Here is a 16930-nt window from a genome sequence, read left to right on the forward strand (position 1 = left end):
GCCGACTTCAAGGCCTACAGCCGGAGCACGGTCTGCTGCCTGACTCCATTCGATTTCGGAAGGCATCGACGCTGACAATGGCCCAGCCTACAGCACCGGTTGTTTTCGTCCAACCTCGTGAGCCCCCCTGCTTCCATGACTACCGGATGAAGATGCGGGAGATTGGATGGACCTTTTCGACCGTGTGGCAGATTTCAACGGCTGGAACGACGCTGCGAAACTCAGGCAGGTCTACTTTGTTCTTCAAGGACGTGCCCGAATTTGGTTTGAAAATCACGAGACTTCTTTCTAGGATTGGGAGATATTCAAAGCACAGTTCTTGATGGCCTTTACAAGTTCTGTCCGAAAAGAAAGAGCTCAGGCCCTCCTCCAATCAAGAATTCAACTACCAAACGAGCCCGTCCTGGCCTACGTAGAGGAGATGAAATGCCTGTTTCGCCGCGCCGACCCTAACATGACCGAAGATGACAGAGTGAAATTCTTAATGCGAGGCATTAAAGAATCGCTTTTTGCGGGGCTTGTCCGGAACCCGCCGAAAACTGTGGAAGAATTTGAGAGTGAAGCATCGACCATCGAGAAGACGTTGGACACCCGGATGCGCCACTTCGAGCGACCACTTCAACCAGACTACTCATGCCACTACCCCAGCGCATCTGCAAGCGGAGAGAACCTTCGGGACATAATCTGGGAGATCGTGCGAGATGAGCTCCGCCGAATGCAGCCATCATCGCAACAACCCCAGGGGCCGAATTACGGTTCTCGCTCTAAAGTTATAGAGCGTGACATCAAAATGACGACGCCGTGACGTCTCGGCGAGACGTCAACGCGTGACGAAAATCTTAATCAACCAATGACCGCCAGGGTGCCGCCCCGGGCCGCTTATTTTCACGGCAACAGGTTTATTCGCACGTCAAGGAGCCGTTTGCTAACTTTTTTATAGATATAGCGTGTGAATAAATTAACTAAAGTTTTATATTTTCAAGAAGCCGCATTTAAAGTTCAATGTTATAAAAAAAATCAAGAAGCAGCTACAGTTTTGCAATTAAACGCTCTCGTGGGTAGCTTCTTTTGCCGCAAGGGCGCGCTGGCAGAGGTAAACAAACCGTAAAAATGGCGATTTTCAGTAAAACAGCTGATTCCACGGCTATAGTGCCGGCTTTTGCGCATCGTCTGATGTCAAGGTACTGTGTGATGGTCCTAAATGCGCGGAGAAATCATACCGAAAGCAATGTAATCGGGGCTTTGTTTATTTTTTTTTAGGAAACAGAAACAAAAGATCGATCGCGGAGCACAGGCTAAATAAACTTTTATGTCCACACGAACGTCTCACACACAAATGCTTCAGTTAGAACGAGCACGGGGAAAAGCAGCGCGGTTGAGCGTACACTACCAACCTCGCTCGTTTTCATTCGTTTTGCACTGTATGTCGCCTTCGCCTCCGCCTTTTGCTTTGGGCGCACTGCGGAGCCCAACCACCCTTCAGCGCCAACTTTGCAGTAGTTGAGTTCAGCCATTTGACGCACGCACTTGCTCACCGTCAGTTATGAGAGGCCGACTACCTGTGGAGACGAAATCCTCCGGAGGCAAAAAAAAAAAAAAATGATGGAAGTACGCATGACAGCCGCACCGTCAAGAGCGGTCGACTGCGAGCTTCATCACAGTTCATCGGCGCATTCATCGCACCACCATTCCGCTTTCGCATTTTCAAGTCGAAATAGGCGTCGGAACAACTCGCCGAACAAGTAGAACGCATTCTCACACACCGCCCTTCGTCATTGCTCGCGCCGGCGTTGCCGCTTCAGCGCCGCAGCCACCACTCACACCACTCCACCGCGGACGCCGCCGCCATTTTCGCTCTATAACTCGCTCTAAAACGTTTCAGACCGTCTCATCGCGCTCTACAAAAATAGTCTAAAACCACGGGCATAATTAGGTGCGCGACGTCATCTGTTTTTTCGCCTCCGCGACGCAATCGCAGCATCCCGTGACGCAACTTTTCAAGATGGCGACGGCGACCAATAGGAGCGGGCGTTTTAGAGCGCTCTCAATTATAGAGCGATCCGTAATACAGCCCCAGGTGACGACGCTCGCGGACGTCGTCCGTGAAGAAGTCCAACAGGCGCTGGGCGTTCCTCAAGCGACGGCTGTGACTGGTCCAGCACAAGAGGCAACAGCAATCAACTACGCTGGTGCATTACGTCGCCCTCCGCCCCGACTTGATGACTTTCCGAACCCTCGCCGCTACCGTCCTGTTCCTGAAAACCGCCCCTTGGCTCCCGCCCGCCAAGCCTACCAACGACCAACAAGCCCCAGGAAGTGCGACGCATGGAGGACAGCGAACAACCGGCCATTATGCTTCCATTGCGGTGAGGCCGGCCACATTCTGCGGCACTGCCCGTACCGACGAATCGGTCTCCGCGGATTTGCAGTCGACGCTCCACGACCAGGCCCAGGTGAACGACCGCAAGAAATTGACAACTATCTGCGTAGCGGTGAGATTGCGCCACCAAGCCGTCGATTCAGGTCTCCATCGCCGTACAGGCCCCGCTTTGCGTCGCCAGGACGTAACTATGATGGTAGTGTGCGCGGAAGGTCCCCAAGCCCCCGTAGGGGAAACTAAAGGCAGCAACCTTTGGAGGTGAGGTTGCTCAACGGCGAAAAGACGAAGATCCTCCGCCGCCGACGACCACTAACGACGACGCAACCATTTCATCGCCGCTCCACACGACGACATCGACGACAACACGACCAGAGTGCAAGCAGACACCGCCGCCCAGCGAAGTAACAACGGTATGCCCCGGCCATGACCTGAAGAAACGATGGAGCCGAGATCGGACACTAAGGCCCACGTGCAATGCGAGGACGCGAACAAGTGACCTTGAAGTTGATGTCGACGGTCGCAGAGTCACTGCCCTAGTAGACACCGGAGCTGACTATTCAGTCATTAGTGGACAGTTAGCCTCTCAGCTATGTACGTCGACGCTGAACACAAGACCTGGGACACCATCTTGCCGTACGTGATCTTCGCGTATAACACGGCAGTCCAGGAGACGACCCAGAGCGACCCCGTTTAAGCTTGTGTACGGCAGGGAGCCCACGACGACGCTCGACGCAATGCTGCCGCACGTAACCAGCGAAGACAACCTTGACGTCGCCGCCTACCTGCAGCGTGCAGAGGAAGCCTGACGACTTGCACGGCTGCGTATTAAAGACCAACAGCGCACCGACAGTCGATGATACAATTTACGACGACGCCATGCAGAGTACAATCCAGGAGACCAGGTGTGGGTTTCGACACCAATTCGTCGTCGCCGATTAAGTGAAAAGTTGTTGCGTCGATACTTTGGGCCATACAAAATCCTTCGCCGCGTCGGACCACTGGACTATGAAGTCATTCCCAACGGAACGTCAGCATCACAACGGCGATGCGGACGCCCAGAAATTGTCCATGTTGTACGACTGAAGCCATATTACGCGCGTTAAAGAATCTGTGGTGTTTAAACTTTGCAGTGTTTATGGTTCTTTGTTTTGGAACATCGAGGCGATGTTTTTTTAAGGGGGGAGTAATGCCGCGAAACCTTCAAAACAGTGTTTGTTGTTTTTTAACAGCCGCCGGCATACAGGCTTATCACTCTGATTCTGGACCGCGTATCAGTTCCGTAATCGTTGTTTGTTAATGCTCGATGTCGCGTCACACCTTTATCAGTTTTGTTGTAGCGAAAGATGCACCGAGATCTGTCTCGAAGGTTCCGGCCACTCGGGTGTCTTTCCACAATGTTCCAGCCCGTGCTGGTAGCTGTTTGCGACATTATCTAGATTGTTCTGTGCAGCCTTTAAATTGAGCGTTGCCGAGTGTAACGGGCATTCTTTGTTCGACGATCGACGAGCACGTTTGTTTCTATCGCCGCCGACGAGTTGCTTAGTTCTTTTGCGGGCGCAAGTCAGCCCAAATAAAGAGTTTCTTTCGTGCAATCATCGACCCCTTCATTTCTGCCGTCGACCTCGTCACCACTACATGACAGTATTTTAAAATTTCCGCCTGTGTATTAGCTCAATGGCCTCGCCCATCTGCAGCAGCGAGGGAGAGAGGCGCTGCGGTTGCATTGCGATCAACTCACGCTGGACCGTCGGTTGTTTGGGCCCGCTTTGCAGCGCGGTGCACCAGCACAGTTTTCCAACCGTCTATACCTAAGAACGTTGAGCCAATCAGCGGCTGAGGACTGCTTTCGGAAAACCTGCGTTAGCAGTCGTTCTGCTTGAGTGAAGCCATTTTGACTTGCTGCAAAATGCGCACAAAGAAATAAGCTTCAAAATAAGCCCAAGATGGCGGCGATCGGCCGGCTGCTCCGCCCATGGCGTGCGCGGGAATTTTGAACAAATTTCGCTCCTTCTGGGCCATTTTGCGGCTCTCATGGTGCTTTAAATGTCCATTTTATTGTATTGCTAGATCGAATTCAGCGATTATATTTTTAGGACAGGTGCTTGAAGGTACATTGTGAAAATGCGTTTTTCTCGAAATCTATTTGTTGGCAATTTTTTTACTATTCTAAGATCCGCGTCTCCCCTTAATGTGAGATTAAAATACAATAAACTCTCCTTGGAACTTGGATCATTTGCATTTTCCATTAATTAGCTGGCTATATTAACACAATAATGACAAAATCCGATGTTGGTGTTGTTGTGCACTTACTGGTTGTCGAGTTGTGAGAAGTCGCAAGACCACATGAAATAGCCCAATTGGCAGGCGCCCCCAACTCTTTGCTTTTGAGATCAAAGGGTGAGATCAGTATCCAGCCCTCCAGGACCCCTGGATCCCAAGTTAGGCATGCTACCTTTTTCTGTGCAGGCAGTTTGTACAGCTTAGTTAAAGTGGGGCTTTATGTCTGTGTTAGGTGATCTTTCATAAAATGTGGCACATTATGTTAATGAGCATCTGTGGGGTATAGAGGCGCAAATTAAAGAATTAGTAATTAACCATACAAATGTATATTTAGGTAGGGTCAGCAAACGGGGCCCATTTAACGCGGTTGCATTGTGCCCTTAAAAGCTGAGATTAAATTTCGTCGCAGTGAGTGGATGAGATTCAAACTAGGACCATGCCAAGGTCTGATCGTTGTTCCAAATGATGAAGTGCTCCGTCGCCATGCGCAATGGATGCCCGGTTAATTCGGTTAATGAAAACTATGGGTAAAGGGAGTTCATTAGAGTTCTTTGGTTGGTTCTCGGTGTCTGTAGTACTAAAATTCTTCAGTTGATTGAAACACTACCTACTTGTTTTGCTCAGCCAACACTGCGTGCCTATTCACATCAATAGCCCACCATCGATGGCTGTTACAGCCCCTTATGGTGGCTGACAGTATTAATAAATGAAATGAAATGAAATGAATTTTCCCGCCTCTCCTTGACAAGTAGCGTCCTCCAATGGGAAATAGAGGAATCCTTTTTCTTGTTTTGCTTTTGATTTAATTTATCTGCCGTGTCGTGCCCGTTTAGATGGTCTCCAGAGTCGGGGAATTGGCGCTCATTTACATCAATATGTCGACGTTGCGCGGAAACTGGCATTTCCGCGGAATTGACACATCGGAAAGGTGATTTTTGTATCGAGCAGCAGCAGTGATGACTCGGAAGACAAATTCAGCTGATCAGACTTAAGCACTGACAGCGAAACTGTCAGACCGACCCGGAAAGTCTACAGCCATGCCCTGATTAGTGTCGCCCGCTATCGATGGTTGAATTTTTTTCGCTTTCGAAGCACTTCTTGACATGTGCCGTCATACAATAGGAAATAGAAGAACCCTTCTTTCAGTTTTGCTTTTGGTTTTATTTTTTTCTGTCGTGCTGCGCCCACTCAGATGGTCTCCGGGGTTGGGTGATCGGCGCTCCTTGTTTACATCATGGTGTCGACGTCGCATGCTCCTGCTGCGCGGAAACTGTGCGGTTTCGCGGAAGTTGACGCATTGGAGAGCTTGTTTTTGAATGCGAACAGCAGCAGTGATTGCTCTGAAGACGAATTCAGCTCTTCAGACTTTAGCACTGACAGCAAAACTAAGTCAAACCTGCCCGGAACGTCGCCAGCCAGGCCTCGATAAGTTTCGCGTTCGCTCCCCAAAAATTGCTGCTTTTGCTGCGTACTGATCGGAAGAGATCACTGTTCTGAAGGTCACAACTTTTATCTGCAAGGTGACGTCATTTGGGTAGTATTACTTACCGCCGGCAGCGCAGGGAGTCGTGTTCTCCGCTAGAGGACAGCCAGAGGTCGACCTCGGCGTAGTCGACCTTGACTACTGTTTTCTTTCCTGACTCAGCGAATACTGTACACAGAAAGCTAGAATTTGCTCCAATGTTGCATTGGTCCCTGTTGTAAAAAAACATATATTTAGAAATTTTTTGTTTTATTTGTAAAAAGAAATTGATGCTGTTTTTTTTTTAACTACAATTTTTGTTAATAGTATTTTTCATTGCTTATTCAATAAATATATTGATTGTCACTAATGCCATTGTGAAGTGGAATTCCTCCTCTACAATTTGATATTAAACACTCCTGTACCAAGCAAGTTTTGTTAAAGAAAAAAAAAATTAACACCGCCAAAAAAAACTCTTTTTCCTGCAGAGAGGAAAGGGTTAAACAACACAAAAGCTAGACATTTGTAATCTGCCCGTGCGTATTTGTGCTGGTACATGCCAAAGATAGTCTCACAACAGTGACAAATTCTTCGTAGTCAACGCTGTTGTAGTTTGGACAAGCCAATCGAGTTGTCATCGGTAAACCTCTCCGTAGTTTTTGCTGCCATTGTTGCCCCGTGTTAGGCCTACGTGTGATCGTTTTTCGGCATGATGGAGAAAGCCAAAATGGCCACACTCTGCATGCTCGGTGGCAAAATGGTTTCAAGTTCTGCAGGAGCTTGAGTGAAGCGGCCTGTCTAAAACACTATTCGCGAAAAAGTTTAAAGTCAACACTGTCTTTGATCTTGCAGTCGAAAGCTGCCATTCAAGGGACAGTAAAGAATGAGACCTTTGCTCCAAACCAAACGCTGATGAAGACAATATTGCGTGAAGAACTAGAACAGCTTCTTTGCTATGATTTAAAGGGATAGGACACTGATTAAAAAATGTTTCGCGCCAATATAGTGGAAAGGAAAAAATTGTGCCTCATACAGTACAGATTGAACAGTATGATGTCCAAGAAATGAGGATTTTTAGTTTTAATTTGGCACCAAAAATCGCATAAAAAGAACTGAAGTGACCTCTTGCTGCGGAAAACTGTTATCACTGTAGTACCTGACATGACCACATATCGGTAAATTATCACTGATATTCTTTAGTGCAAAGCGTTTTTTTTTTCTTCGGGGGTGCTCGCCTTGTTTTATTATTTTTTTGTGCTCCCTCCAGTGGAGCCATCAATACTAACTACCCCGCCTTTTGCTTATCATGTGCTTTTAGGATTTGTCGCTAAATGGCATCGCAGTATTCTGAATTTCTCGTATGAAGCAGTGACCACGGGACACTAAAGCTTTGGTCGATAAAGCATACGTTTCGTGCTATAGTAGCCTTCAGTGTTGAAACTGATATGGATGCTACTCTACACTAAAAATGTCTAGTTACTATCTGGCGGGTGAGATTTAAATTAGTTTTCGGTATGTCACTTTAGTTGACGCCCATTCATAGTAGTCGCAGTTAGGTGCATGCACTGATCGAGATATTCTAGGACTCCCGACTCTTAGGCGGCATGCCAGTTTGCTCACACTGTGCCTAAGCTTAGCTCTACTGATTTATTTTTGTGTGTGCGTGCCACTCATTTCTGCGCATGACGCGGGCCTTTCATCTGTACTGACATATTTTGTGCTCTTGAGTCATGCTCTTTGCATTTTTACTGTGTGATGAGTGAACATGTGGTTTTTCTAACAAATGTGTATATGTTGTTATTTTAGGCACTTCAATGAAATGTCTGCACATGGCATGCGACCAAGGACAGTGTCAAGTCCAATACCTTACAACCCGTCTCCGAATTCTTCCAGACCTCTCAGTCCAGGTACAGCATTTTTTGTTTTTTGTGATAAAATGATTTTTTCATAATTTTAATTTTTTGTCAGTTGCGAAGAGTAAAATCTTGTAAACTGTGCCTGATGGAGTCGTGGAAAACTGCGCTAAGTGCCAGCATGCTTCAACTAAAGGTTGCTTAATTCAATCCTTTTTTTTTTACGTGCTTTGATGGGCCTCTGAAGTGTAAATTTAAAAGAAATGGGCAGTTAGTAAATTAGATTCACTTGAAAAAAAGAAAAACCAAGGTTCTGGTTTGGTTTATGGGGTTCACGTTCCAAAGTGACTCGGAATATGAGAGACAGAAAACTAAGATTCTGATTTCATAGCTACAGCTACTGGAAGAAGTGCTTGGTGATCATCTTTAATAACTCTGGCACCTGTGCACAATTTCACCGCAGTGCTTTTCATTGTGCCAACATTTGCAGACTTGTGTATTCATCAAACTTGTTTTGCACTTCTCTGCTTGTTGTTTATTCCTCAGGCTTCTGTTGCCTGTCACATAACTTGATGAGCAAAGTGAACCTGGTGTCAACAAACTCTTTTCTGTCGACATGTAGTTTATATGGTACAGTAAAGCCTCGTTAATCTGGATTGCAAGGGACCGGCAAAAATGTCATTATTCGAATTCCGGATTATCGAATTTACCATGAAAACAACAGAAAAATGCACTGGACATACACATACCTTTATTTCACGAAAAACTGCATTATTTTGGTTTGCTTCGTCGCCGGAATCTGTGCTTAACTATTTTCTTTAACCCCATCAGGTGATTGAGCGCAGGCTGTCACGAGCTGCAACACAGGGTTCCTCGAGTGAGGACATCAGCGGCCTCCTTCACTGTACGACACCGCGACGGCTGGTTGTGACAGTCATAATCAGAACAGTCATTTTCACCGCCGTCAAGCATTTCGGATATGATATCATCGTCAGTTAGAATGCTAGAAACAGCAACACCATCGTCTATTTCAGCGTTGTCTGCAAGCTAGACGTCGGTAGGAAGGAGAAACTCCAACCGGCTCTCATCCACTTCGTCGTCCATTTTTTCAATGCCTTGTGGAGTGGCCTTGGGAGGTAAATCACGGTCGTCAAGGTGGACAAACCCGCTGTGTCGGAAGTTCACTATTACCTCCACCGACATGCTGCTCCACACATGCACTAAAATATGGATCGCGCTGAGGAGGTTTAAGTCGTATTCTCGACCTGCCTCTTTGCAGAGCAGCAGCTGTTCCATGTCGATACTTGGTTTTGACATGATTAATGATGCCCTGATCCAGTGGCTGCAGAGCAGCCGTCTTATTTGGAGGCAGAAACACGCGTTCAATGCACTGCAGCCCAGTCACACTAGTGTGTGCGCTGCAGTTATCCACCACGAACAATACCTTGCGATTTTTGGCACAGAAGTGGCGGTCGAGCTGCTGCATCCAAGCTTGGAAAATATCAGAGTTCATCCAGGCCTTTTTCTTAGATTTATAGTCCACAGGCAGACGGCGAATGCTTTTGAAGCACCTCGGTTGCTTTGCCTTCCCAATTACTAGAAGTGGTAGGCGCTCCATGCCCAACATGTTTGTTGCTATAAGCACAGTGATCCTTTCTTTGCTTCTCTTGCCTCCAACGCATGGGTCACCCTTGCATGTGATCGTCTTGTCCGGCACGGCCTTGAAAAAAAGGCCTGTTTCGTCGGCATTGAAGTTATCTGCTGGTTCGTAGCGAGCCAGGTATTGAGGAAGCTCGGTCGTCGTCTAATCGGTGATGCAACGCTCATCCACTGCTGCCTTCTCTGCACACGTTTTGAAAGGTCAACCCATGCCTTTCTTTAAAACGCGCGAACCACCCTTGACGCACTGAAAGAGTCGATGTTCATTTTGAATGCATATCTTTCAGCCTGCTGACAGATGTGGTCCGCTCAATGGAAACTGTCCATTACGTATATCTGCGATCCATCGCAGCAGTGCTGTCTCCAGTTCCGGGTGTGCTGCTGTCCTCTGCCTTTTTCTTCCTCCAGTGAATTTGCCACTGTCAAATGCTTCCAAAATTTTTTTGTTCTTTATGTAGTCTCTTAACATGCTTCTTTTCACTCCATATTTTTTCATTATCTCTTGCAGAGAAACACCTTCGCTGACCTCCTCCAGTATCCTCACCTTCGTTTCCAAATCATTTACAGCCGAGTCCACTTATAACAATATTCAAGTGCCACAAAATTTCCATTGTTATAACCGATAATTGTTATAAACGGTTTGCTCGAAAAAAAGCATAACAACTGCAGAGAGGGGTCACTAACGGTAAGTGACATGCGAGCTCCGCCGAGACATCGTTTTGGTGGCCCCGAAAGGGATTTTGTAAAAAATACGAGAAGGTTGCCGTGGCTGCCCCTCTGCTTGAGAAATCCCGAAGTAACGCTGGGGTGAAGAGAGGGAAAGACGAAACTTTTATTTAAAAGCAGAGGAGATTGGAGCATGCAGGCCCCTGGGGTGAAATCGCCGCAAGCATCTCACCACGTACATCTCACTGGCTTGCACGAGAAAACCCCATGTCCGTTAACCTTGCTTGCCTCACGCGAAGCATGTCGACATCCTTCTCCATGGCATCTAGGTACACCACGTAGTGCAGCGGAAGGTCCCTCGCGAAAACAAAGCCCCTGAGGGACTGAATCAATTGCAGGGCCTCTTGCGAGAACAACGTTGAGGCAGCCTGCCCTACCGCGTCACCGTCGCTGTTGTCGCCGTCACTGTCGTCGTCAGGCGCCTTGTCAAACGCGTTTGCGCCCACTGTCTAGCGAGGACGTTTCTTTGTCAAACTTTCAGAGGAGCGGATGATCGTCGACACCGTCGGTTGCGATAGTGCGTACTCCTTCGTGATACTGCACTTGTCGTCTGCAAATCGATAGCCGTGCCGTGCGCTTTCTTTTCACCGGCAACATTGTCCGATAATCAGCGGATGGATCAGCCATCTTACGTATCGGCGGCGATTCAAACGAGACGAAGAAACCGCATGGCAAGGAACGACTTCGACGCAATCAACTTGCACAAACAACCAAATCCGTTTGCGCAAAATGAGGGGCGAGCGGGTGAGTGAGCAGATCAGCGGATCAGCGCTGCCAGCGCGTTGGCGAAGTCTATTTGTGTTTCAGAGGGTGGCGCAGCGCAGAGCTATGGGCGCAGTCCATTTGTGTTCCGAGGGGTGGAAGGGCAGCGGGAGAAAGGCGCGCGGGCTTACAATGCGGAGAAGGCCAGAAAACAGGTTCTATTGTATGAGCGCGCGGCGGGGAGGGTGCAGCAGCTGGAATTATTTTCTTTTTTTTTTCTTTTCAAAGATTTCGCATTCAACTACCTTTTGCACAAGAACTCATTGTTATAACCGATTATGTGCCAAGGGGTCATTGTAATAAGCGGGTTATTAGGTTGTAGTAAGCGGGTTAGGTGGTGGCTGCCATAACCCAGAGCGTGACAGCAGTGATAATGCACCAGCACAGATGACAAATGCAACGGGCAATTGTTCGCACGCAACATGGACTGACACACCGACAAAGAAAGCAGAAAAGTAAAGCCGTCCCTTCGTCCTTCATATCGTTCAGTGGATTACTGGATGCTTCTTAGTGTGACGATGAGGATAGTGTTTACTTCTTTGCAGCAAGTGATGACTAGCGCAACCTTTCTACCGATCGTTTATTCACTATCACCACATTTTTTTGCGCCGTTGCTCGCCTTGTTCCTGTTTGTCAGACTCTCCGCGGCTTCTCCGTTGCTCGGCAAGGGGTTGTCGAACCTCCGGGTTGCTGAGCTCTTTCGGAGTTGTCCGAGTTAACCGGATTGCAACCAAATGCTTCCAAGTTAGCAAGCTTTTAACACCATAGAACTACACGCATTTTTGATGGGACTGCGCAGCAAGTCCGAGTTAACCGAATTTCCGAGTTATCGAGATCTGGATAAACAAGGTTTTACTGTATATGGGAATCACTGGCCTCTAGAACCTTGGCTCTTGCCATGTTCCTCTCATTGGATGGCAGAAAGGAATTACATGTCACTATCCTTACTGTACAGAGGCATTTTTGTTTACTCATGCTGAGATGATGCTTCTGAAAGAGAAAGTGGCTAAAATCACTAAGATTGAAACCAGAACAGGGCTTACTTTTGCTAAGTGTCGAGAAACTTCATTTCAGACATAAGGTATGTGTTCTAAAAGCATACCTGCCGACTTTCCCGATTTGCCCTGGAGGCTTCCAGTTTTGACTGAATTTTTTTTATTGCTTGATCACTGCCCTACATCTCCCGATAAGTGGCCTCTGCCCGTGTAAGAACTGTTTTTGCGAAAGCAGCACTGAGGAATCTGCAGCCGCGTTGTAATCACCAGCGTCGCCATGAGAGGCCGCACTACAGTGGCAGCATGGCGTTGGCAGCATGGGGGTCATTTCTTTGCAGCAGCACATAGCCGGTGCAGCAGCAATAGATGTGGAAACTTTGTTGGCCTCACCTTTGATCTTGGCTAAAGGGTGGCCTCAGCGCACTTGGCACAAAGGGGTAATTGCCGTGGCTTTGCTCGTACATCACACCGTGTGATGCCCCTGTATTGCGCTCGGTCACATGCCTCATGTTACTAGCGGTGCTGTGCTGTGCTATGCCTGAGACAGGATGAAGCTTATCTTTCCAAGCCATTGCAGCCAACAACAACAACCGTATGATGCGTCTAATGGGGCTAGTAACGGTTTCGCGTTTAAAAAGCTAAAACGGCTCGCTGATGACACTGAGAGAAAACGTCAGCGGCACCACGCCAATGCAAAGATTAGTTTGTATCGGCTGCGTAATCATAACAAGAACATTTGGTGGCACGACTCGCTGATGACACTGAGAGAAAACGTCAGCGGCACCACGCCAATGCAAAGATTAGTTTGTATCGGCTGCGTAATCATAACAAGAACATTTGGTGGCACGAAGATGTCTCGCCGCACATCTCTAGTCACATTTCATGGTTGCTGCTGCTGCTTGTGCGTACTTTTAGGATGTTTACATTAGGAATCTTAAGGCACTGCTTAAGAAGCCCCCCCGTCCCCCCCGCATTGATCAGAACGTCAGAATTTTGAATGTGGCCACTCCGCCACCCGTTGGCGCGAATAAAAAAATCTAAGTGATTTTTGATCTCTCCAGGTTGGCAGATATGGAAAAGGCTACAAAAGCATAGCATCCACATTCAAAGGTCATTTGCTCTATCTGCTTTGTAAGTTACTTTACATACATTTGGCATGATGCAAGCATTAACCCTTTCACTGCCACGAACGTACCAGTACGTAATCATGCGGCGCACATGTGGTTACGGGTTCAAGGGGGTTGTTCTGCCATGTGCTGCAGGTTTGCAGGTTTTTATTTTTATTCTGTTGGCATGTCTGCTACGACCCGTCACATTCAGAGGCTTGCGCCGCTGCCTCTGCAATAGGTCGACACATGACTCGATCACTTCCTTCCTCTCTTGCCGCGCCCTTGCTTGCGGCTAGCAGCAGCAAATAAGGTTGTTTTAGCCTCTTTCCATCTCCCTCTGTTATCTTGATTTCACAATGTGCCAAGTATTTCCGTTGTGCGGGTCACCGAAAGTGTGCCTTCCGTGCGCGCGGTTACTTAAGGCTGACCATGCAGGACTTTCGACTGCGGACTGGAGCGATGGTTCTTTTGATTATAAATATGTGTCAAGCTCGGATTCGGTCTCTCAAGAAGTATCAAGCAGTTTTTTCTTATATTATCCTCATTTGTCTAATTTATAATCAGGCTGATAATGATGATGGGGTTAACATCTGGAAAACACTGAAATGTGCATATTCTGTTGACTATGTTATTTGTATAGCAGTCATAATCAAAAATAAATCACTATGCTCGTTCCCAAGCTGACACTGGGAGTGCGTCATAGCCAGAAACGGCCTACAGCAAAAGGGTTAAATGAGTTCCTGCTGTGGGGACTCGTTATAGTTTGTGGACGTTTATGCAATGTCAGATTTAATGTTTTGTTAAGGAAATGAAATAAGATGTGTGGAGCTTATTTTAGCTTGACAGGTTTCGGCGCTTAGAGATGCAAAACCTTGTGCAGGTCTTCCTGTTACTGGAGGGCCTGGTGGCATCCTCAGCAGTCTGCCACGGGAGGCTTTAAGCCCGTCAGGCTCTTTAAATCGCTGCCAGACGTGTGGACAGCCCCTTTTTCATCCGAGCGGAGCTACGGTGCCTCCACCTGGATTTCTGCTGCCCTCCCCATCTCCGCCCACTGTCAACATGCTGCCTCCACATCCTGCTGTAAGTGAGGTTGTAGTTAGTGCATTCCCCAGATTGTTGGCAAAATGTGATGCTGATGCTAAAACTAACCCTGTTTGCATTATGCAGAGCTTCCCTTCGTCAAATCAGGCCCGTGTACGCACATCATCTCAAGAGCGATTTACTAAGGCGGGGCCACACTCTCCAGCAGCAGCAACTGCAGTGTCACCAATCGCAGCCGGCCACCTGAACCCCGTGAACCCACCTCCAGCAACTGTGCCAGCTGCAGTGTCCCCCATGATGGATTGACTGATGCCTTCGCAGCAGGCTGCCGTGACGGAACTTGGGTGTTTTCCTACTCTTATCGACGTCAGTTTTCTGTCATAACTACTGCTTGCGGGGCAGTGTCCCAAATGAGCTGTGTTCCATACGGCTCAGGGCACATGACCAGGGGAGTAGCAATGTGCTCACTAATTTTGACGCATGTAGCTGCAAATAGTTGACATGCTTCTAGGCTCTGGGTATGGCCACAGTGTGCTCATTCACTATCATTGCTTGGCCATACTCAAGGGCAGTGCCACAATGCACATGTGCTTTGAAATGAAGTGCTGCCTTGTCTTCACTGTCGCCCTTTTTTAAACCGGTTGTAAATGTTCTATTGTTTCAAACGTTATACTGAGTTCTGTTTTAAAAGCAAAGCCTTGCTAACTTTACCCACTCCCACCCCCTTTTTATCCACTGTTTTATCTTTCGTTTTCTCACTCCTTCATATTCCTTGCTGGAGTAGCCTTGTGGCATTTTTATCCACTGTTTTATCTTTTGTTGTTTTTCTCACTCCTTCATATTTCTTGCTGGAGTAGCCTTGTGGCATGGCCTCAAGCGACAGGCCAAATTAGCTGATAACTGAGGGTGGGGGTGGTTTTTATTTATTTGTTGTGAGAGCCAAGGGGAAGCAAGTTTTGCCCTTTTTTAACAAGCGCTGCACTGTTCTTGAATTTCCTTTTGTGGCTTTCTTTTTTCTTTTCATGTGCATAAATTATGCACTTGTTGAGGCAGCTTGCCTTGCTATTATCCTGTACTATAACTTTGCAGTGCAGGTTTGTTATGTGCTGCCAGACGTAAATGTCCACATATGTGTGCCATCAGGCGAGCTTAGGTGTACTGGAAGAGTGTTGAATATTTAAGGGTTTATGGATGGAGAGGCCGGCAATGACTCCCCAGCAGCTCTAGTCACTTCCGGTAGGTTCACTTGCTTCAACGATTCGGTATAAACATAACATGTAAGCTGCTGACTGCTCAAAACTTCAGTGGCTAAGCAGGCATTAAAAGTTCCCACTGAGAAGATATTGCCTCTCTTACATAAGTTAGGCACTGTGAATGTGGCTGTATTTGTAATGAGGTATATGCTTTTTGGCCAGAATACATGCAGGTGTATGCATGTGAACTGCGCTCTGCTTTTCATGTGACAATCTGTCAGGCCTACTAGAAATGTTGCTTTGGCAACATTCTGTAAATAGTTTGTGGACTTCCTAACTTCATAATTCGTTCCAGGTTTGTTTAGTTTTGTGAGTAATGCACATTGTATGAGCGTTTCTTGTAGAAGAGTGCGCATGCACGGGTTATGTGTGTGTGTAGTTGGTACTGCAGTTCAACTAATGGTCAGTTTGGTTTTCTTGTTGGCCGTGAAGGCTTTGTGTAAAGCTGGAGATAGCCAGCACATCCAGTGCTGTCCATTAATAAATGACCTGACCCGCAACTAACAGGCAACTTATTGAGCAGCTATTATGAGAGCTGTTTCGAAGGCTGCCAAACTTGTTTCATGGTGTGGTCTTGCCGAAGTTTAGTGTTAACAGACCAGTCTGTCTGCCTCGTTGTTCTTGCACAGCCTGCTCTTTAAGTGTATTTTGGCGCTGTTGACTCGTTCCTTGTGGGTTCTTATACAGGAGGCTTCCATCACATAACAGCTAAAAGCTGCTGTCTTGTATTTTTTTCTCTTATTTTTAATGTTGCTGTTGTGCACAGGAACTTCAGTGTTCAGTCACCAATGAGTGACAGTGTGCCGAAGGTCCCAAGCGAATTTGCAGTTAATAAATGTTTTCCTTTGTGTTCTGGTTTTCATCTCTGGAAGATGTTGCTGTAGCTTAATGACTGTGATATCAGTTGAATGCGCCTATTTTGCATGGGCTCAAAGAGGTATTTGGGTGCTCTAAACTAAAATAAAAATAGCCAAACTGATCAATTGATGGCACTGATATTGCATGATCGAGTCCATTGTGTGCATGCGTGTGTGTGCGCGCAAATGCGTGCTTTTATAGGTTGTAACTGGTGTCCTTTGTCAGTTTTCTTACTGTCTTTGCACACAGGACTTAAGGTTTGTTTATTGGTTTGGGTTTGGAAGCATTTCATTATAATAAAAACAATGTTGTGCCTTTCACAAGTGGTCATGTTTGGTGCTACGAGCTGCAGTCAGTTCTTTATGACTTACAGCCAAAGTCATCAAGAAATTACGCCTGTGGGTAATTACTACCCTGGTTTTTTTGTGCAGGGTGCAGGAATAGCACCTACTTTGTGATGTTTTCAATGGGGCAGCTCAAACGGATTAGTTAGGGCATTTGTGTTCTCTGCAGTCCAAAAGAAAACAAAATGGAGGTTTGGTTCTGATTACT

At 47.1% G+C, this 16930-nt stretch overlaps 1 protein-coding gene across 1 annotated transcript in view; it reads left to right on the forward strand.

The window, feature by feature from the left end:
* LOC146172347 (coiled-coil domain-containing protein 6-like) overlaps positions 1–16701 on the forward strand; it is a 54995-nt gene extending 38294 nt beyond the window's left edge. The window contains exons 5-7 of the mRNA XM_084585939.1: positions 7929–8029; positions 14107–14306; positions 14394–16701. Coding sequence (XP_084442065.1) covers positions 7929–8029; positions 14107–14306; positions 14394–14573 — 481 coding nt within the window. The 3' untranslated portion in view covers positions 14574–16701. The remainder of the gene's footprint in view (positions 1–7928; positions 8030–14106; positions 14307–14393) is intronic.
* The last annotated feature ends 229 nt before the right edge of the window (positions 16702–16930 follow it).

The sequence above is a fragment of the Amblyomma maculatum genome, unplaced genomic scaffold (genome assembly GCF_055883805.1).
Source record: "Amblyomma maculatum isolate TAMU_Amacu unplaced genomic scaffold, ASM5588380v1 scaffold_13, whole genome shotgun sequence".
Lineage (NCBI taxonomy): Eukaryota > Metazoa > Arthropoda > Arachnida > Ixodida > Ixodidae > Amblyomma > Amblyomma maculatum.